The sequence below is a fragment of the Pongo abelii genome, chromosome 6, assembly GCF_028885655.2.
Source record: "Pongo abelii isolate AG06213 chromosome 6, NHGRI_mPonAbe1-v2.0_pri, whole genome shotgun sequence".
Lineage (NCBI taxonomy): Eukaryota > Metazoa > Chordata > Mammalia > Primates > Hominidae > Pongo > Pongo abelii.
In genome coordinates, this window is record NC_071991.2 from 96,381,047 (window position 1) to 96,405,224 (window position 24,178).

The 24,178-nt window shown below is 39.2% G+C and overlaps 1 protein-coding gene across 1 annotated transcript in view; it reads right to left on the reverse strand.

Annotated features, from left to right (window-relative positions):
- The window catches only part of GNAI1 (G protein subunit alpha i1), an 84,831-nt gene extending 65,317 nt beyond the window's left edge, over positions 1-19,514 (reverse strand). The window contains 1 exon segment of the mRNA NM_001132282.1: positions 19,086-19,514. Coding sequence (NP_001125754.1) covers positions 19,086-19,203 — 118 coding nt within the window. The 5' untranslated portion in view covers positions 19,204-19,514.
- Between the last annotated feature and the right edge of the window lie 4,664 nt (positions 19,515-24,178).

The window sequence follows — 24,178 nt, forward strand, 5'->3', positions numbered from 1 at the left end:
GAACTTGGGGAAGATTACGGCTTTATTTCTACAATCCCTGTGCACTAAGTTTAATCCTAGTTTTTCATAACTACACCAAGTATAAAATTCACCAAATTCACACAGAAGCTTAAAAATACACCATTAACAAAATGTTTACAAGTGAGAACTCTACTAAACAAACACAAGACATTATAACCATACAATAACAATTTAAAAGTGCACCTTTTATTTCCTTTCTAAAAAAAAAGTTCAGTGGCCATGCACTGTGGCTTATGCCTGTAATCCCAGCACTTTGGAAGGCCAAGGCGGGCAGACTACTTGAGTACAGGAGTTTGAGGCCAGCCTGGGCAACATGGTGAAACCCTGTCTCTACAAAAAATACAAAATTTAGCTGGGTTTGGTGGTGAGTGCCTGTAGTCCCAGCTACTTGGGGGGCTAAGGCGAGAGGATCGCTTGAGCCTGAGAAGTCGAGGCTGCCGTGAGCCGAGATCATGCCTCTGAAGCCTGGGTGACAGAGTGAGGCTGTCTCAAAAATAAATAAATAATTAATTAATTCAAAAAATAATCAGTTCAGTGACTATATAAGCCTGATTTCCATAGAAATGTATGTAAATTGCCTGCCTGAAATATTCCTAGGAGTTATGCTCAATGAAACAAAGAAGTTACAGAAGATACAAAGATTAAGAAAACTAGGCAATCATCAAAGTGCAAGAAAAATAAAATACCACTCTGTGTTACCTAAATTTATTTTCTCCTTCTTGACTACGGCACAATGGATGTAAACCTTCTTGATGACCTCAGGAAAAAATGATTTTAGGGCCATGTTTCAGAATGTTAAGGCCATTAATACAAGTCCTCAAAACAAACTCACCAGAAACACTCTCTTGTATATTTACACTATTTAAGCATTTCAGATGGAATAAGCATCCTATCTCAGCCACCTGTGTCTTGTTTATTAACCACCTCACTGTTTTTCTCCTACTGTATTGGAGAAAAAATACCTCTGACGTTATTCCAAGTTAACTTGTAGAACTGGAAATAGTTTTACTTCCAATTTGACAATTAGACAAATCAGTGCTCAAACATACTTTAAAAGTTATTAGAAAAATACAGCATTAACTACAGCTTACTAATTTTTAAGATGCACATTGTATAATCAAAACCAAGGATGTAAAACTATATTATGGCTATATTAATGGGAAAAAAAGACTACAAAGTTAAAATGAACCCTTTGATCCTTCTTGAAGACTATCTATGACATGACAAGCTTGATTAATTTAACTGCCCTCTTGGAATCTCTACCACTATCATGAAGGGGCTGGCCTGTCAATGATAGGAATATTTTTACATTGTGACACATTATCATAAATTTAATATTTTAGTTACTTTGGTTAATGGGAAAGTAATGATGTTAAAAAATCTTTCTAAAATATAGAAGTCTACATTCTCTGGTAAATACAGTGTATTAGTTATAATTAACTCTCTGTTCAAAGATTCAGGATATTTAATTGCCTCAGGTTTGTTTTTATTTTAATAAATTTCACTTTTCATTTGAAATCTTTCAGCCATAAATAATGCAGGTGTTTAAGAATTGAGACTGAATCTAGCCGGACGCGGTGGCTTACGCCTGTAATCCCAGCACTTTGGGAGGCCAAGGCAGGCGCATTACGAGGTCAGGAGATCGAGACCATCCTGGCTAACATGGTGAAACCCCGTCTCTACTAAAAATATATAAAAAATTAGCCGGGCGTGGTCGCAGGAGCCTGTAGTCCCAGCTACTTGGGAGGCTGATGCAGGAGAATGGCGTGAACCCGAAGTTGGAGGTTGCAGTGAGCCGAGATCGTGCCACTGCACTCCAGCCTGGGTGACACAGCGAGATTCCGTCTCAAAAAAAAAAAAAGAATTGAGACTGAATCTAACCCCAGATTATATGCTTAAGTTGATTTCTTTAACCCCTTTTTGTAAAAACAAAACACCGACCTATTTCAATGGATATGTATGACTTAGTCTCCCCTTTTAAATTATCTAGTTAAAACACCTGCTGGGTATATCAGTTAATAATGGTGTTGTAGTTATTAATTCTTTCAACATAAGATATAATTGTTCGTTAACTTATTCAACAGATATTTACTTAGTGTCTACTTTTGACCAGGCCCTGTCTCCCTAATAGAGGGAAAAGTACCATTTAATTGCATAACTGCAAATGCGCACATGAAATAACATAAGGAAAGAAGCATAAGAGAGGACTGAGAGGCAGTACAGAAGGAGACAACACCCAGCCTGGCCACTTACTAGCAGTATGTCTTGGGCAAACTCCTTATCTATCAAAACCTCAATTTCCTGCTTTGTAACATGAGATTAATACTACCTACCACCTTAGTTCTAGAAAACTGAAGGAAACAGCGTATATTAAAAAACTGAAAAGAGGCCATGAAAGGAGAACAAAGTGAAAAAATTAAAAATAAACATGTCAACTTCATATTCTTGCTTGTGCCCTTTAATAGCTGAAGGGCTATGTATTAACAGCTCTGAACTTGAAATTCAGATGCCTCCCTATACAAGTTCAAATCACACCCCCTAGCATTTATCCCTCCCATAAATAATGTTTCCTTGGTTTCTTTTGCCACGAAACTCAAGGGCAGGATCCATGTATGATACATGTTTGGATCCACACAACCTTTGACACAGCCTGTAGCAGACAACAGCTAATATTTATTAAATAAATCTACACTTAGGCAGTTTGAAAGTTAGAGGCAGATGTATTTTTTTCATGTAGAAATGCAGCCACTTGGTGGGGAACACTACTGAGCCTCTTCATTCACGATGATGCTTCACTGAGGCATTTATTCCACTGGAGGTGGGAGCACTCCACGAATGAGGACTTTACAATTAAAGAAAGAGAAGGGAAGAACTGAGACATCTTGTGGCATTTGACAGTAGGCATGCCACATGTGAAAGCAGTTTATAGCTGACTGACATCACAACCAGCAGAGAACAAGTCATGTTAATAAGAACTCTATTGGTTTGTGGTTTTGATTGTAATTTTTTTTTGGCTTTGTGGTTATCTAGAAGCGAGAAACATTTTTATACCTAATTATATGTTTTCATAGTTTTGTATATTGAAGTGATTTTGCAATACATTTAAATCAATATTAGGAATCCATAAGAATTGTTTTATTAGGGATCCAGATATTATTCAAATTTGAGAAAAGTTCTCCCAAACTCTGCTCATGAACATGCCTGGGCAGGACTGGAAAAAACAGGTAAGGGTGGAAGGGCACTCCCTGAAAAGAGGAACAACATAAGCAAGGATATCAAGATGGGAAAGCAGGGGAAGTTCTCATACTGTGGCAGGGGAGAATCATGGGAAATATGGAAATGCAGGGTGGAAGCCACACCGCAGAGGCTCCTGAATTCCATGCTAATGAAGAGAACAATATTCTGTAAATAACCAGAGCTACTGATGACTTCTGGCCAGTTACTGATACAATCAAAGCTGTCATTCTGGAGGACTGATATAGACTGAAGGGTGGGAAGCACGTAGGGAGGAAGACCAGGTAGGAAGACATTACAAAAGACTAGCTTGTGTAAAAATGGAAAAACGGAGGACAATGGATGGACAATGCAATACAATAGGGAGTAAACAAGGCTTGGGAAATAACGGGATGTGAAATCACAGGAAAATATGCCAAAATTGAGACGAATTAGCCTACAATAACAAAAGTTCTGTTTATTTACGAAATATTTCAGCCATATAAAAATATCTAGAAAATAAGATAATAAACATCTGTGTGTCTAGCATCCGGCTTGAGAATTAAAACACTGCAGTACCCTGGACGCATCCTCCTGATCCACTTCCCTCTCCACCTCCTCAGAAGTAACCAGCACTCTGAATTTGATGTTTATCCTCTCCCTGCATTTATTTACAGTTTTCCTTTATGTGTTTGTACCTATAAACATATGGCATAGTTCTGAGGATCTTTTAACTTTATACAAATGTGTCATAAAGCATATCACTTTACAAAGCACATATTTAACTTAGCATTGTTATTGAGATTTATCATACATTCACTATGTCTGTATAGTACTTCATTCGTACAGTTCTAACATAGTATTTCACTTTCAGTATATACCCTCATTTATTTATTCAGTCCTGCTCACATATTTATTCACTCCTGATGATTAATAATTTAGTTCTTTTGGAATTTTGCTATTACTAACTATGTTGTAGTAAATATTTTTCCTGGTACATGTACAACACTTTCTCTGGAATCCATACCTAGGAATGGCATTATCGATTCAAAGGTATGTATACCTTTACTAAGTATTGATAAAGCTTTACCCAAAATTGTTTTACCAATTGATGCTCCCAACCAACAGTATATTAAAGCTGTCAAGTCAACATCTGGTATTGTCTGGTTCTGATAGCATCTCATTGTAATCTGCACTTCCATGAAAACAGGTGGTATATAGATGGTATACTGTTTGGTCCCACTTTGTTTAGGTATGTAGGTTTTCAATGCTAACATGAATTAATCAATCGTGTCTATTGTGGTTTCCATTTTTTCTTCTCATTTAACAAATTCTTCTCTACTTCAGTTTGTATATCCTGAAGGCATATAAAATTATGTGAATTTTAAAAATGCCTTGTTAAAACCACTCAAGGAATAGTTATATGGGCCAACAATTTAAGGCTTTCTAAATCCTCTCATTAACATGAAGCAAAACAATCTATCTAGGTGAAAAAGTAACAAAATCAAAAAGTACACGGGGAAGGGGGAATATACAAACATGCAAAGTATTACAAGACAGGTTCTGATGAATCTCAAAATGGAGCACATTAACTTCTTTAGAGGATATAGTCCTTCTACTGCCCCTCAGCAAATCCAAAATTGCAGATTAAAGTAACAATGGGAAGCCATTGTTACCCATCAAGTTAGTGCAGATAATTACAAGGACACTCAATGCTCATGAGGGTAGGGCGAAACACAGCAGCTTCACATGCCACCTGTAGGGATAGAAACTGGACCATTTAGGGGGTGAATATCTATACACATCATAAGCTTTAAAATGGTTCAAAACTTTTAACCCAATAATTTAAGGAAATAATTAGGAATACAGGCAATGATACATACATAAAATTTGACAGTTCCAGCATAGTACACGACTGTAAAAGTGGGAGACATCAATTATCAACATTAGTGTGATTAAACAAATTATGGAATATCTGTAAAACATTATATAGCTACTAAAGTTGGGATTTACAAAAAATATTTAATAAGTAAATGTTTAAGCCAGAAAAAGTGTAAAGTTACATGAACCATTCAAAATACATCGAGAAAAGAAATTTACTCAAACGTTTGCTTCCCTAAATGTCCACAGTATAGCTGTAATACTTTATATACAGAGAAGCAGCATTTGAAAATAAATACTAGAACCAAAGAAAGCAATTCCTATTTTTTTCTACACCGATGCTGCATATAATTAAGACTATTAAGACTGCATTAGTATTAGTAATAGCACATATCAGTCTCAAGACTGAACACCTCAAAATATGTGGGAAACATATTACAAGGAAGTTATAACTATATTTTTACCTCAAAAGTTCTATCAAATAAACTGGAGATAATAGTTGTAAACATCCACATAATATTTAGTTATTAAAACTATCATCAATCTAAACAGCTAATCCTAACTTTCAGAAATAAAGACAAACCTTTATACTAAATCATTTCTAGAATACAACCATTCAACTCTAAAACATTAAAGTTTGGTTCTCAACTTGTTTCTCCATGGATATGAACCCATTCTAGAAATTCTTCAAAATGGTTTTTAGCTTATATTTTTAAAAGTTAAGTTGTTTATCTAACAAAATCATTCAGATGCTCTAATTTTCTAAGTTTTTTGTTTTAATTTTAAAATAACATTTTTTTCACTGATGGACATAAACATCGACATATACCCAAATACAATGCAAAATCTACACAAGTCTATGAATTACAAAGCCTAAGTCCTACCGATTCTCCAAAGGGGGCCACTACTAAGATCTTTTTGAGAGTTTCATATTTTTCAGAATTGCTCTTTCTATACTACTTTTTAAATTACAGTTTAAGTTATTTCAGATGGGACTGCTAAGTCTACAATGGACATTTGTCAATTGACAACTTTCCAGAGAATTAGTTCTAAAATTCCAAGCATCACCATGTGCACAGTATAAATTACTGTGGAGTCCATTTACTTAGTGCTTAGCTCTGAAAGTCTGAAATAGTTTTTGGCAAAAAGCAGTAAAACTCAACCTGACCTATAAACTGCATTCATCTAAAACATCTTTAAGATGATTTACTACAAAGGCATATTAAGACAAATGAGAGAGAGAATCCACAGCCCAGTTTTTATATTTAAACATAACTAAAAACAACAGCAACAAAAAACATATTGTTTTACCTAATGGTGAAATGTTCCAATAATGTGTTATGTACTTTAATATATCAGCTTCCCAAAGACTTCCATTCCCACATATTTAGAAAATGCAAGCCATAGAACTGGCATTCTATAAATATTTGTTGAATGAATTTACACATGTTTCATAAGAACCAGATGTCATAACTGCAACTAAGCCCAACCAGCAAATGATATTATGATGAAAGTAGAAGCTATAGAACACATGCTGTTTAATCACCAAATAGTTCTTATTTTGCAATTACTTATCACTAAACATGAAGGGTAGTTTTCTAAGATCAGAATTCCCTTCTAAAAGCAATGGAAATCATGTTGTATGCACCACCTACAGATCAGAAGAACTGAAGTGATGGGAAAGCAGCATGATTATTTCAAGTCCAATGACTGTAAACTTAATCAGAATTTACAACTGTCTCAGTCAGTGAAGCCTGCTATAACAGAAAACTATACTAGGTGGCTTAAACAACAAACATTTATTTCTCATAGGTCAAGAAGTTGGAGATCGCATCAGGGGGCCAGAATGGTCTGGTTCTTGGTGAGGGCCCTCACTGAGTTATGTCTCATATGGCCACTTCTTGGTACAAGCAAGAGAGCTCCTGTGTCTTTTTTTTTTTAATAAGGATACCAATCTCCATCATGAAGGACCAGCCCTCATTACCTAATCTAACCTTAATTACTTCCCAAAAGCCCCATCTCCAAACCCTATCACATTGGGGGTTACGGTTTCGACATGTGAATTTTGGGGGAATACAAATATTCAGTCTGCACCAGCAACTATATTTATTTATGACAAAGGAATTTTATCACAAACATTACCAGAGGAAAACAGTCAGAAAAACATTATTATTGGGGCTCTTTCAGCCTGACCTGAATAATCGTATCATCAAAAGAACTCCACTTAAAAAACTCTTGCCAAATCATAAAAGATTCATTATCACTAATTATAGTTTTTGGTCATTCCTAAGGAAGCGGATGTTTCCATGTAAGACGATACCAAATGGTTTCTCTCAAAATGCACTACTAAAGCAAGTTTCAAGACTGACATTAGAAGAAGTTTAACTATAAAACAGCAATAATATTAAGTGTGATAGATATGTGTGCGTGCATGTACATGTGAATATCTAAAACATTATGAATGTTTACTCTGTGCAAGGCACTGTTTTAAATACTTTACTGATAAAGTGATAGGTTTCATGAATGTGGCAAAGGCCAGATAAGACGTGAGAAATGCTTATGAAATGGATAAACAGCAAAGAACCAGAGAAGATTACCTCCTCTAGGACTCTGAGATGGACTGGACTGTGGCTCAGCAATACAAGCACCCCGGGAGCCTGTGAGAAATGCAGAATCTCAGGCCCCACCCCAGACCTACTCAATGAGAATCTGCATTTTGAAAGATTCAAAATTACTTCTATGCATAGTAAAGTTTAACTTTAAAAAGAACGAGCTCTAAAAAAATAAGGTCAGCACACGGATTGCAGCAAGGACATACAGTAGGAATAATTGTGGGAAAAAACACAAAAACCTAACTTCAGAGCCAGACACAATACAGAATGTAATATGAGAAATTTTTGAAAATTATTACAGTGCTTTTTTTCTCTTTTGCACTTACATGAATAATGGGAGAAGAGGCAGACAATGGCATCATCCAGACAAAAATGGAAGAGTACTTTCCCAGGCATCCCATGGCGCAGCCTGCAAGCTTGGGAGCTACAGGGCATTCAGTTAGGAGCAACTGCAGAAGGCAGATGGGGAAAAGAGAGGCAGAGTCAGACCCATATCTTCATTTCCTCTCTGGACCAAAGCTGAATTGTATGTCAGAGAAGATGAAGAAACAGGGGGGCCTGCTTGGGTTAAGAAAGTCTCCTAGGCAGCAACACGTATCCAAGCAGTATGATGAAGTGTGGCTAAGCAGAGGGAATGCCTGAGCTGACCTTTCCCCATCACCATGAGACCTCTGTGGAACGTATGCAACATATAATTTTCCTGATGCTTGAGATAACCAGAGAAGGCAAAGCACTCGAAACAGCTGAGAACCTGGCTACCTCATACCGGCTCTACAGGAAAGGGCTGCCTGGGAAAAACCAAGTAAGAAGGCCACAGCATCCACGAGATTGAAAGGAAAACCGCAGCCAACCCAGGGTGTACAGGATTCACACAGACAATGTACTGCTTAATATATGCTCACAAATGAAAAATTACAAGAGGACACAATTTACTGCGAGACAGAGTCAAGACACCACAAATAGCTGAAGCTCAAGAACTTCAAAAATCGTTTTTCAGACTATGAAACAGGTACAGTACAATGAAAATGGCTTTGAAAAAGCCAGAAAATAAAGAAGTAGAATAACAGATACTTTTTCAAGCTAAAGATTAGAAATGGTTTTTAGACACAGAAATTTCACCACTAAAATGTAAAGCTCAATATATTGATAGGCAGATTAGTTATTACCAACTGGATAAAAATGAACCTAGAAAATGTGTAAGTAGCACAAAAAGATAAAAACCACAAAGAAGTTACAATTAAGTTCGAATGAGAACCCCAACCTTCATATAAAAGGAACTCCAGAAGGAGAAAAGTACACGGGAATAAACACCACATTACCTCTTTAAAAAATATGTAGATTGATATGGTTACATGATTGCCTATTTCTCAATACTTCTATATCAATCAGAAAGTCAATAATTTAAAGCAGAAAGTAATTTAAAGAGTGACTGGAAAGTGAAAAAGGAAAAATATGAACACTGCCTATTTTTCTGAATATTCTGAAAAGTTTAAAAAAATAGATTAAAAATTACTTAAGGGGTATATTACTTGGATTTTATCACTTTCAAAGCTAGGCATGACTTGAGACCAGGACATAGGAGTCTTTAAAGCAGTGTGAAGATGCTAGTGAATCAGGTGGATGGAAAAAGGTGCTGGAGGCAAGAGAGGACGAATCGATGGAGGCAAGTGATCAGTGTTGGTCTTGAATTAGAGGAGCACCATCTTATAGTCCCAGCAACTTTACTGACCAGCAATACTTTTTACAGTAACAAAATATGCCTTGCATACATTTCTTGATCTGATTGCTGATTTAATGTGCTCAGTTTGTGAAAACTTAAGTGAGCTAATATACATGGATCAATTTCAAGCTATACCGAAATAAATGTAATGCTTGGAATTAGATTAACTTTGGAACCATATAAGAAAGCAGTTTTCTTTTAACTCCTACTACATTATATTGATTATAACTGTAAGTTTACTTACAAGTTCCATCCCTCTTAAATACCATGAAGAACAAAATTAGTAAGCCTTCAGCAATGGCTGTCAAATAAGATGTATGTGCCCAAACAAGAAAAATGAATAATATAGATTAGTTACTAGAAAAAATTCTGGACTGTACTTTAGTGAGGCAAGGGTAACAGGAAGAGTTTCATATAATTCAAGATGTAAGTCTTAAGGAACTCATTTTACAATTTATTAAAAGGCACAAATACTATCACAGATTCAACGATTCACTGTTTCTCTATCAAGGTTACCACCACTTTTCAAGACATTCTTCTCCTAAAAGTAAATCTGTTATAATCCTGGAGTTCTATCAGGAATCTCTTTGAGTCAACAGTACAGAAAGTTTTAGAAAGATTTTATATTTTGTGGAAAGTTGTCAAACTCCTCTGAGAAATGGCAGCATCTTTTGAATAAACTTAACGTTTCATAATTTACACTAACAGCTTTATTTTCCAAAAAAAAAAGTTTGCAAGAAGCCACTGCACTAATTCTAAAAATAGATAATAAAATTAAGAGAAAATTACTTCTATAACATTTGTAAAGTCTTCTGATTACTTAAAGTGCATTCTCTATAGAATTCTTAACACAGCACAGATATTTACCCGGTCTAGTCCCAGTAAGGAGGCTGTTAAGAGAAATCCAAGTCCCTCAAGGAAGTTATGGTAGGATTAGAAACTAATGTTTAAAACTGAATTTATACTTCTTGAAGTCTTCACTATATATATACACACACATACACACACACATATACACACACATATAGATACATACACACACACACACACATCCTTGCTAAGAAAAGCCAATAAAAAGAATTTAATGTCTATGACCATAAATGGATGAAACTGCAAGGGAGGGCTGATTCCAGAGAGTCTCTAAAGTATTTATAATAATAGCCTATAATTATTAAGAATGTATGTACCATGTAGTATTCTAAGTACTTCAGATGCATTAGCTTACTTTGTCCCTAGCCCTATGAAGTAGATATATTTATTATCCAGCATTTATAGAAGAAAAAACTGAAGCTTATAAAATTTGGTAACTTGCCCAAGGTCTCATGGGAAAACTTTTACCACCAGAGTTCTAAGTCAACTCCCCTTTCCTCTCTGGAAAGTCTTTCTACAGAGCTAAATAAACCCTGGAGGGGAAAAAAATTCCTTAGACATGGAAAATGTTAGAAAACTAAATTCATAGATAGCAAAGTCTCTTCTAAATTATAAGTTTCCATATAACACAAAGCTTACACCCAATAAGGGTTAAATAGTAGGTTCAGAAATACATGAAAGCAATTGACAGATTTATAACCAAAGTAATATCTGAGAGGCAGGCTACCTCCACCCCCACCTCCCAAGATCAACAACGAAGTCCCAATATTGACACTCACCTCCCCTACCTAGTATCTATTTTATTCTTTTTCTTCCCCATTTGACATTATGAGGACTTATCTTTATGTATATATTGTATTTCCCCAAGTAGACTGTAAATTCTCTTAAGGATCTGGTAAGGCTAAAGCGTAATTTGACAGGAAAATCATGGAACGCATCTTACAAATGTTACCAGTGATCATCCTCACCACATAGGAAGAAGCAAGACATAAAGAACAGTCTGCTGGTGAGCTTCTGAGCAGCCTGCTGGCTCCTGAAAGCTGAGGTTTACCAGAGTCACATCATCCCGTGTGAAAATATGTAGTTGTGAGTATATATTAAATGCCTCATTGCAATGGTGTATACATTTTAAGAAAGCAGCAAAATAACATATGAAACAGCGAGGCAACAATACTGTTAAAAACAAAGTTCTCAGAATATTCAAATATGAAAATCACATTTCACTCCACCACTTAATTATTTACCAAGAATCATGATTTTGATCATGCAACAAGAATATGGTCCCCAAAATTAGTTTACTTTTTAGAAATGTGTCAGGAATAATGTAGTAGGTTTTCATTACTCTAAACCAGCAAGATATATATTGGGCTAAAATTCACTCAAAATACCCAAGGCACAAAGAATATGTACCAATTTTTCCCTTTAAAAGAAAACCAGTCAAAATTAATGTTCAACAATTTATCCATTCATTTAACCAACAATTATGAAACAGCTACTATGCGCCATCCCATCAGGTGATAAGTCTGACAAGATTCATGCTGTGATGGGGCCAATGCCATAGAGAAAGGCAACAGACAATAAAAAATAAAAGTACAAGATGATTTCAATATGGTATTAGTAGGAAGGGAGAGGAAGGAAGACTAATTTAGACTGGATGATCAGGAAAAACGTCAATGAAGAAGAGGCAAAGAAAAGCTTTATTCTTTCACATGATGACTTGAGTAACACCATGGGTTCAATATGACATGTAAGAAACTGGTGCTTTTAGTGTTACCATGATAGTCACATAAATTATGAGGGACTGGAGAATGTAAAATTACAATTATTTTGCACTCTCAAAAGTGATATGAGAGATACCAATGAAGATAATGGGAAACAGGGTGCTGCTATAACAAACACCTAAAAATGCAGAAATAGGCAATGGGCAGAAGCTAAAAGAATTTTGAGAAGCATAATAGAAAAAGTCTAGGTGGTCTTCACATACTGGTTACTAGAGAGATGATGTTAATGTCTCTCCCAGTGTGGGCTCAGAACGGAGAAGCATGGTAGATGAAACATTATCATCTTACAAAATATGTGAATTATCATGAACATACTATTGCTAGATGCATGGACCTTAAATTTGCTGCTGATGAGGACTTGGATGGGAAGAAAGGTCAAACTAGAGGAAGGGGATCCTTGTTATATACAAGCAGAAAGCTTAACTGAATTAAGTCCAGCAGTTATGTGGAAAGCAGACCTTATAAGCTATGAACCTGGACATTAAGATGAAGAGATTTCCAAGCAAAGTATTAAAGATGTGGCCGGTTCTTTGTTTTTGTTTTTTCTTGCTGGTTACAGTAAAACGGGAGAGGAAAAAAGTGAAGTAAAAGAATATGAAATGAAATAATGCTGTCAGACCACCATAATTCCAGAGGCAAGAAACAGGCTGATAAAAGTAATCAGCAGCATACAGGTGCTACCACCCTTCATTAGAAAAGAAGGATGACTCCCAAGAGTGGAGAAGTTCAGTACCCAGAGGGTGGAGCAAAGAGTCATAGAGAACTATCCCCAGTCCTTGAAACCTAAAGGAGTTTTGAAAGTGCTCAAAACTAGAGACTCCTTTTTTCTTTCCATTTAATGATAACCTATGCCTGACCCACCATATTCTGGGAGCAGATAACTTGTTTGCTAGTTTCACAGGTCCACAGACAGGAATTTTGTCCCAGTATGGATTACACCCAGAATCTCACCCATTCCTGAGTTAGATCAAGAGCCCTGGTTGAGATTTTGCAGTCAGTTGTGGCTGTACTGGGTTGAGACTTTTGGAGATGTTGGGAGAGGGTGAATACATTTTGCATGCAGGATGCACATGAGCCTTTGGGAGCCAGAGGGCAGACTGTGGTAGGCAAAATAATGGTCCCCAAAGATAAATACGTCCCAATCCCTGAAACCTGTGAATCTGTCACCTCATAGGGCAAAAGGAATTTTGCAGATGTGATCTTGAGATGGGGCTATTAACTTGGATTATGTGGGTGGGTCCAATGTAATTACAAGGGTCCTTCCAAGTGAAAAGGGGAAGCAGGAGAGTGATGTCACATGAGAAAGACTCCACCAGCTATTGCTGGCTTTGAGATGGAAAAGGCACCATGAGCCAATGAAAGCAGGCAGCCTCTGTACAGCTGAAAAAGGCAAGGGAATGGATTCTCCTCTAGAATCTCCAGAAGAAAAGAAGCCCTATCAACAACCTGACTTTAGTCCAGTGGAAACCCTTCTTGGACTTCTAACCTCCACAACTGTATGACAATAAATTTTGCGTTGTCACTACGTTTATGGTAATGAACATTCATTAAAAAATTTTTTTGCCCTATTTCCGTTAAGGTTTTTAATTGGCACTAACAAGTTATGACAGAAACCAGTCTGAGCACTAAAAGATTAGGTAGAGCTGACCTTAGTTCATAAGACTCAAATGGAGTCTGGGATCTGAACTTCACTGTGTCATACTCTGGGGAGTCATACATTGGTTAACTGCATGCCAGAACATGTGACCAAGAAATCTGCAATAAACACACTCAAATACACTCAGGTCTTCCTGTGTGAATTTGTTGCACATAGAATTTTCCAAGGCAGTTAGAAATGTGTAACAAAATAAAAATTAAGATTGTGGTTGAAAACACAATTTTTGTTTAAAAAATTACAGCAGTCTTTTCAGGTTTAAATAATATCTATTAAATTCTGTAAGATAGGCACATTTCCTATCACTGAGACGTTCAACAAGAGTCATACTTTTTATGCATTAGAAATTGGGGCCAAAGGGCACGGTGGCTCACGCCTGTAATCCCAGCACTTTGGGAGGCCGAGGCAGGCGGATCACGAGGTCAGGAGATCGACACCATCCTGGCTAACACGGTGAAACCCCATCTCTACTACAAATACAAAAAAATTAGCCGGGCGTGGTGGCAGGCACCTGTAGTCCCAGCTACTTGGGAGGCTGAGGCAGGAGAATAGCGTGAACCCAGGAGGCGGAGCTTGCAGTGAGCCAAGATTGCGCCACTGCACTCCAGCCTGGGCGACAGAGCAAGACTCCGTCAAAAAAAAGAAAAAAAAAAAAAAAAAAAGAAAGTGGGGCCAAAAATAAAAATTAGAAAATGAGATCTACCTTTACAAAAAAAAAAAAATTTGCAGGGCAAAGTGCCATAGTTGCAACATAGCAGATCCTCCTCCAATGAATATCCATTATCATTTTCTCAACTTTATCAAATACAATGACTGTGAAAAGCTCTTATAAATAGGAAAAAAATCTTAAACCAAACAATTTGATTTTAGATGCCATGTGTTCACTGTGGTCATCACATAATTTACTATTCCTTTTTTGTTTACATAATTTGGCTGGACAGTTATTTGCTCTCATTGATACTGAAAACAGCAGAGCATAAAGTTTATATTCCAGCAAGATAATAATTTTACATAATTAAGAAGTCATTTTACACATAATAAAATAGAAGGGTTGTTAGGTATTCAAAGAAAACCTACAAAAATTCTGCCTTTAAAGTTCCCACAGCAGTAGGAAAATAGGCTGGGCAGAAGGATAAACAATACCAGAAATCAAGTGCAAATATGCTTTAACATGTGCCAACAGTTTCTGTTTGGAGAAGGGTGCCCTAAGGAAAAAGTATAAGGGTAGAGGGAAGCCAAGTCTAAAAGATTTTATTCTGCAGCACACGGAAAAGTCAACAAAGGTTTCTGAGCAAGGAAGCAGCATGATACCTACAGCAGAAAGAACAGGCTAGAGGGAAAGACAAGAAGTAGGAGAGCCTATTGGAATTAGGCTGCCAGAGGCAGAGAAGGACTTGAACTATGAATATGAAAATGAAAAACAGAAGGTACAGAAAAAAATCAGCAATTCCAAAACATACTCTTAAACCACCTGTGGCTTCTTATTAAAGTAACTGCTAATACAAGGTATGCCATGAGAGAAGCACACAACCCATACTGAAATACCGGATCCGTTTATTCAAGGAAATGGGCTTTTTGACATCTAAGATCCTAAACCAGTTCCAAGAAAGTCAAAGCAATGAAAAATCAAAAGCCCTGCAATGCCAACATTTCTCAACTAGGGGAAGTCACAGGGCAAGTTCAAAAGGAGTGAAGATTAATGATGCAGCATCCCAAAGAGCTGGCTGGTGGCAGCAATAGAAAAATATCCACCAAACAGAAGAAATCCAATCCCTCAGCCCATTTTCCCCCAAACCTGGAATATTTAAACCAAGCTAAAGAAGGAGATAAGGGTCTGGAATTTTGTATATGAGGGTGAGTGGAGCGGAAGGAAGGATAGTGAGGTGGAATAAAGGAGAATACTGCTCAAAGCTTTGGAACAGAAAATTAATTCATGATCATTTATTTGTATATTATGTCCTCAAAAAACATAATAAAATAATATTTCATGAGTACCAGTAGTATACCTACCAAAATAAAGCATAAGCTTGATCTTACTGCCCTTAAAAGGATGATAAATTAAAACATTCTCAAAGATATAACAATAAAAAATAATTTCCTCAACAACAATTAGACAATATTACATAAAAAAACTTTCATTATTACTTACTTCCTTAAAATAAGTTTCTCTATTAAGTATTATCATCCTAATAAGCATAAAAACTAAACCTAAAAGACAAACAACCCAAACTCTGGCCTAATTTCCTTAGTGTCAATGATTAGACTAGCTCCTCTTTTTTTAAGGCCTAATTCACTGCTCAGTAAAGTGAAATACCTCTGATTTAAATCATACAGACAGTGCCAAAACCTTTACTAATAGTGCGCAAGTCTCATATCTAAATTACTCAGCCCAGCTGTCTAAAATGACAATACAGTCCTTAAGAAAAAAATGCAATATACTTAACAGACTGTCTTAAAAGTACTTTAGAGATTTTATGCCTTAAATTTAAAAAACATCATTTGATGAGAAAAACAGAGTAAGTGAAGAGGAACACGATCTAATGTAAATGGCTGTGACACTGGTTATACGTTACCTAGAAACGATTTTACATTTCTAGTTTATTCTACTGCCGTATTTTCCATGTAATTATTTTATTTAGCAGCTTACACATATGCTTTAAGGATTCAAAAAAGAACCAAAAGGTCACAATTCACTACTAAAGTGAAATTAGGAAAACAGCGTTTTCAAACATTCCAAGAATTGAATTTCTGGAATAAGTAAGCCAGCATTCTGTTTACAGGACTAGGGTGCTGGAACTCTGGGCAAAAGGGTAGAGTAGAACGGGGATAAGACAGAGGAGAATGCTGGGCCAGCAGGACAGCCAGGATTTCCAGAGAGGAGAGAGGTAGGGAAAAGCAAAAGACCAAAGCTAGAAAAGACAGCCAAAAGAATTCAGTCACCTAAAGATTTCGAAAAATCATTCTGAAATATTTCTAATGGTACTAGCACTGGTTTAGAGAAAGAAGAATTCTGGCCGGGCGAGGTGGCTCACGCCTTGTAATCCCAGAACTTTGGGAGGCTGAGGCGGGCGGATCACCTGAGGTCAGGAATTCGAGACCAGCCTGGCCAACATGGTGAAACCCGGTCTCTACTAAAAATACAAAGTTAGCCGAGCATGGTGGCACGCACCTGTCGTCCCGGCTACTCGGGAGGCTGAGGCAGTAGAATCGCTTGAACCCAGGAGGTGAAGGTTGCAGTGAGCCGAGATAGGGCCACTGCACTCCAGCCTGGGCGACTGCGCAAGACTCTGTCTCAAAAAAAAAAAAAAAAAAAAAAAAAAAAGAAAAAGAAACAGAAAGAAATAAGAATTCCATAATTTCTTCTGAAAATGAGGCCTCTGCTACATCTTTCTCTGAACTCACTTATGATGACTGTCAAGATTCAACTTCTGGTTCTATATTATACATTCAGTTATATTTAAGTGTTAATCTAGAACAGTGGTCCTTAACTAACGCTGTATTTTGCCCCCAGAGGACTTCTAGCAATATGTGGAAACACTTTTGGAGCTCATAGATTAGGGGGCTGCTACTAGCATCTAATGAGTGCAGGCCAAAGATGCTGCTGAACATCCCACAATGCACAAAAACAACCTGCATAACAAAGAATTACCCAGCCCCAAATGCCAACCGTGCTAAGATTAAGACACACCGATCTCTTCTGAACATAAGCAAAAGCCTACTCCTGGGACCTTTATTCTAGTCCATCCCTAACAGTCACCTAATTAAAGAACAAACCACCACCACCAGATGATTCATTTTTCAATTGCTTTAAACATGGTGGATGGCTGGCTCAAACTAAGAGTCACACAAAAATACATTGAAACAACGTATCACACCAGGAGAGCAAAAATTGCAAGAAGAAAACTTCTTAATCCTCTTATTTCATATCTATCTCACATTCAATTCACAAGAGAAGTACATACACTAACCTCCTCAAAACACAGTATTTCTTATTAATGTAAAAACTTAGGCAAACAGCATTAACTGAGAAAGATTTATGTTGGGGGCGAGAGGGTGAAAAAAGCCACCCAGGTCTTTAAAATGCAAAGTTATTTCACAGTTTACTTGCAAAATGACTCAGATCATTATTACTTTTAGTCATGCCAACTTTGCTGCTCCCAAGCCTACTAGTAATGGAGAAAAAAAACCCACCATTTTTTCTGCAGTCATTAAACCAATGAAACAGAAGCTTACTGAAAACAGGTTTGTGCAACATTTCTTTTTTATTATAACTGGTATAAAAATAAAAGCAGTCCTTGGAAATGCAAATGAAGATTCTGAGAAATTTTTCATCTATCTAAATACCTAGAGTGTGAGAAAAAAACACGCAAACAAAAGAAAACCCTAACTCACAAATCTTAACCTGTAAAGATTTTCCTAATGCTTCCCTCAGTGAAAACCCTGGTTTACTCTTTATTTTCTTCCCCGTCAAACATTTGGAAAAGACCTCCACGTAGCGTTTCACGAACAGAACAGTGCTAAGAACAAATAAAAGCCTTGCGTGTACCTGGCAAATCTCATTCATCAGAAACGGTGGCAGCGGAGAGAGAACCCTGTTGTCTGGCGTGACCCTCCCGCTCTTTCACAGCAGTTTTCACCACTCGAGCATCTGCCTTGCCTACTACTATAGCAAAGCTTCCCAACCCCACTTGGGTGGCTTCCATGCCCCCACAGCAAGAAAAATCAAGCATCCAGCGCAGCCTTTTCTCAGCGCAGGGGGAATGTAATCAGTTCTCCTTGACCACTTAAGGAGTCGCCATAGGAAGTTAACAGGAGAGACGTTTCGGCCCCATCTCAGAGGCTCCACAAAAGGTGCACTGATTTCACCAAACGTGGCACTCTGGGCATGAGAAAACCACAGTCTAAACACAACCTACACCGCACACGAAGAAGGGTTTTCCGGGAGGGGGTTGGGGGCGCGGGGGGTGTTTATTTTCTAGCCGCGAATGCCCCTTCATCTTTACAAGGCTGAGCTAAACTTCAAAGCAAAGGGTTTCCACGCGACCCGCCGCCTCGGACTCGCGCCTGGGCTCTTTGCTGGGTCGCACGAAGGCATCCGAGTGAAGTGACGCGCCCGCCCCGCCGCGGGCACTCCTCGCCCGCCGGGGCGGAGGGAGGCCAGACACCCGGAGAGGGGGACCCGCCTCGCCTGCGCACCGCCCGACCCAGCTCCCGCTCAGAAACCTCCTCGGGCGCTTCCTCCCCTTTCCCTCCGGGTTTCCAAACGCCAAGGGCCGCGCAGCGCCGCACCCGGTCCCCCGCCGACCCCCGGGCCCCGACCCGGCCGCCCTTACCCAGCAGCAGCAGCTTGACCTCGCGCGCCGCCTTCTCGCCGTCCTCGCGGAGGTTGCGGTCGATCATCTTACTCCGCTCCACCGCCGCCTTGTCCTCGGCGCTCAGCGTGCAGCCCATGGTGCCGAGAGCGAGAGCCTGCCGCCGCTCCCTCCGCGCCCGAGTGCGGGCTCCAAACACAGGGGAATCCTTTCTCTCTCCGAGCGGGCGTTCGAACGCCTCCCGACGGGGGCCACGCCACCCCCACCACTTCCTAAGCGGAGTCGAGGGAGACGCTGTCCGCAAAGGGGCAGACAGCAACGGGCGGCTGTTCCTCACGACCAGGCTCTGCTTCCGGGCCCGGCTCAGCGCCCCCAAGTCCTGGTTTTGGGGTTTTGAATCTCTGGGTACAGTGGCCCCTGTACTCCCGCCGGTGGCCGCGCCGCAGCCTCGCCAAGCCCAGCCGAGCTCGGCCTCCGCGCGCCGCCGCGGCCCCGCCCCTGCCCGCCCCTCCCACCACCCCGCGACCACTCCCAGAGCGCGCGCCCGCGCACGTGCCCTCGGATAGCGTCCCCTCGGAGGGGCGCGCGCGCCCCCCGGCCCCCGACCCCGGCGCCGCGCCACCACCGAGGGCCTGGCGCCCCCTGGCAGCGTCCCCGGAGCGCGCCACTGCCCCGCGGGGCTGTGGCCTTCTGCCCTGAGTGGGAGTGGGGTAATTTCTTTCCGTTTACTCACACGGAGGGAGTTGTGCGTACCTGCCCCTTCGGGTGGGGGTGGGAGAGCTGCCAAAGTTGCCGAAAAAAGCCAGTTCTGGGCGTTTGAGCATGCCCGGCGCCGGCAGCCACGCAAGGTTTTTCAAAATGCAAATCCCTGTCGGCTGGTTTCAGGGCCGTGGGAAACAGGGAGCTGGGGAAGGAATGGAGCCTGGTGAAACCAGAGATGGGCACAGTGGAGAACAGGAAAGTCGGGGGAGGGGACTAGAAAAGGGCACCAAGGTCACTTTCTTCCTACCTTTTGCTTCTCTTTCCTTCTTCCTATCCCTCCCTCCTTCCTTCCATTCTCACGTTTTTCACAAGAACGCATTTTGAAGGACTTCCTCGTAACCTAAAAAAATGGGAGACAAATAATCAAAAGTATTTTTAAATGACGAGCAATAAAACACATCCACACAAGCCAATCTCCACATCGTAGCAGATCTCCTCTAGAGCAGCACATAAGCTTCCATGCCAAATTTTGAGCCAATATTTATGACCGTGTTTGTAACTCCTGTACCATTGGGCATGCCATTTTTACAGGCCTTAGCTTCTTTGCCCATAAAATGAGGAGTGGATCTATGGTGCTAGCGCCCCATCCTTCCAGCTGTAACTGATCGGCGGAGATAAGTTCCTGTGGCCTGCGGGAGGTATTGCTACTCAGCACCCAATGAATGAGCAGAGGCTTAAGATCTCATCTCTCCCTGTCAATTGCACTACACCTTTCCCCTACAGATATCACAGGAAGCGTTAACTGATTAGAAAATGGGGCTGGTAGCAAGGAAAAACATCTTCCTTGATGTATTAAAAACTGGAACATGCTCCCTGGTTTTCATCTGGAAATCTTATTCTCTAAAAATCATTTGAGAAAACTGGGCTTGAGTTTTCCAAGGTGAGGCTGAACTGATGATACAAGCAGAATAGCTTTCGAGTAGGTCACTGAGACCACGCTTGTGAGCTAGCAGAGACTGAGTTGCCTCCTTATGGGACATGTCCTTTCCTGTTCTTTTATGGGAGTCACACCACCTGCTGGGCTGATGAGATGCAATTTCAAGATCTGCCTCAACTATAATCTTTTGTAATATAACAACAAAAAGGAACAATCTTTGAATGTACTTAGTCACCTTCTACACTGTAATTCTAGGCACTCTAAATGCTAATGTGTATCAGAACTCTGGAATTAAACTTTAGGAAATCATATTTCAACACTCTGTGTATTAGCCATTCTTGATTATCTTTTATGGTGAGTCTTTCCTATTAAGTTCGGACCAGAGTGTGGAACCAACAGTTTCAGCAAAAGAAGCAGCAGTGCTGGCTGAATATTGGTAAAAATGACTACAAAACTTGTGTTTTGGAGAAATGAAGTACGCGTAACAGAAGTTTGTCAAATAGGTAACATTACTTCTGTCCTTTGAAGTTAGTCAAATAGGTGAGTTAAAATGTGATACATAAACGAATAAGAACAGCAAATTAGATTTATATGTAGCACAATTCCTAAGAGGATGCAGAGTAATGAACTGATCAATATGGGGGCAAATTCTAAGATAAGAAAGTTTTGAAAAAACGTTTGAAGGAAGTGATAATAGGATATTGGTGGGGAGTTTAAAGAAGTATGTATTAGTTCAGGCTGCCCTAAAAATACCGTAGCCTGAGTGGCTGAAACAATAGGAATATATTTCTCACTATTCTGGAAGCTGGTAAACCTAAGATTAAGGTGCCAGTTTATTCAGTTCCTCAGTGAGGGTTCTGCTGCTGCCTTGCAGATGGCCTCTTTCTTGCTGCGTCCTCACATGGCAGAGCGAGAGCGAGAGAGAGCTTGAAAGCAGTCTGGTCTCTCCTTATAAAGGCCCCGTCTTAAAGGTCCCACTCTCAGGACCTCATCCGAATCTAATTACCTCCCAAAGGTTCCAACTCCAAATACCATCGTATTGTGGATTAGGGCTTTGGAGACATTCAGGCCATAATAGGGTATATTTTGTTTCAGGGGAATAACCAGCTAAACAGTTAATATGCAAGATACGTGAAAGAGAAAACAATGGTTTTATAATTGAAGAATGATAGGATGTGTGGGACAAAGTTGGTGTGAAGAATGACGGGATGTATGGGACAAAGTTGGAAGACAGCTTTAAATGCTAAGGAGAAGGGTTGGACTTGATACAGTGGGTACTAAGTGCTCCTTACATTCTTTCCTGAGTTGGGTACTAGATGTTAAAAAGCAAAAAAATAAAAAAACCTCTTACCACTACATGTAAAACAAGTGGGTTACCAGTAAGTGAATTGTGTTAGTAATCCAAATGTGAGGTGGTGAGAGTCACTCAAGCTAATAACTTACGTAATTATGATGTTGCAAAATATGATTCAACAACCTTGTCAAGGAGGTGGAGCAGGTATTATTTATTTATCTCTTTTATACAGAGTTAAATTGAATTTATAGAGGTTAAAGCACTCTACTTCAGAGTACTGTTTTTTCTTTTCAACATCATGTTTGTTTTTTAACAGCTTTTTTTTTTTTTTTGAGACAGAGTTTCACTCTTGTTGCCCAGGCTGGAATGCAGCAGCACGATCTCAGCTCACTGCAACCTCGTCTCCTGGGTTCAAGCTTTTTTGAGATATAAGTCATATGCCATAGAATTTGCCTATTTAAAGTGTATACTTCAGTGGCTTTCAGTATATTCACAGAGTTGTGCAACCATGATTACAATCAATTGTAGAATATTTTCATCACCACAAAAAGAAGCTCTGCATTCCTTAGCCATCATCTCCAATCCTTTATATTTACCCAGTTCTAGACAACTGCTAATCTAATTTCTGTCTCTTTAGATTTGCCTATTCTGACATTTTATATAAAAGGAATCATATAGTATATAGTATTTTGTGACTGGCTGCCTTCAGTTAGCATAAAGTTTTCAGGGTTCATCCATGTGGCATCCACCAGTACTTCATTTCTTCTTATTTCTGAATAATACTGAACATTATATGTTAAGAGAGTTAGAGACATATGTTAAGAGACAAATTAGAACACATTCAGCTGAGAGCCTCAGGTTTCAAAGTAGCTACAAACTATGTCATAAGGAATAATTGAAGAAATTGGGGATATTTAATGTAGGAATGAGAAGATACAAATGACTGAAGAGATGTCATAAATCAAAAGGAATAGACTTTTTTAGCTGGCTTCAAGGTGGTGTTGAAAGCTGTAGCAAACAAAATTTTACCTTGCTATGTTTTGAATGGGAGCCTTAGCATATGGAATTAAGAGGTAAACATGGAGAATGCAGAAGATGAATAAGGAGACTTTTTCAAGAATCTTAACCATGGAGAGGGGTTGACACATGGGATGGTAGTTGGAGAGGTAGGTATGGAATTTGTTTCATTTCACTTGTAACTCTTCTCAAATATTATTCAACTGAGAAAAAAGGATTGCTGTTGATATAGTTTCACTGTGATCCCAACTAAATCTCAGGTTGAATTGTAATAATCCCCACACATCAAGGGTGGGACCAGGTGGAGATAATTGAGTCATGAGGTCAAATCCCCCCATACTGTTCTCCTGGTAGTGAATAAGTCTCATGAGAGCTAATGGTTTTATAAGTAGGAGTTTTCCTGCACAAGCTTTCTTGCCTGCTGCCATGTAAGACATGACTTTGCTCCTCCTTTGCCTTCCGCCATGATTGTGAGGCCTACCTAGCCATGCTGAACTGTGAGTCAATTAAACCTCTTTCCTTTATAAATTGCCCAGTCTTGGGTATGTCTTTATTAGCAGCATAAGAACAGCCTAATACAGTTATGGGACAAAGGAAAAAATATGGCCACCCTACTTTCTGACCACCACTTCAGACCTTTTCATCTCACCCTCTGTTACATTATTACCATCAATTCTCCAGTCCCACAGAGACCTTCCATCTACCGACCATATGCCTTTTCTCTTTCTGTCATGCGCTGCATGTGCTAATGTCTCTCCTTATGCAACTTATATCCCATCTTCCATCAGGATAATTATTCCTTTGCAGTAGCCTCAGAACACTCCCACCATTGTATTCAACAGGAAAAACTTCAAATCTGGTTAAATCTTCTCTGCCTATGTATGACTACACCTGTTCAGCTGAGCTTGAACAGAGGAAAACATGGTAATTAACAACTCCACCTTTCTGTTTGCTCAGGCCAAATAGTTGGAGTCATCCTAGATTCTTTTCCTTTCCCACAAGCCTTAGTTATTCAATCTGTTAGGAAATCCTACTAACTTTGTCTTCAAATATAACAAGAACTTGGCCAAATATCACCATCTTTACTGATAGACACTAGAGATATTTATGAAATATTAAATAACCTGCCTTCTGCTCCCTCTACTTTTACCTTAACCTCTTACT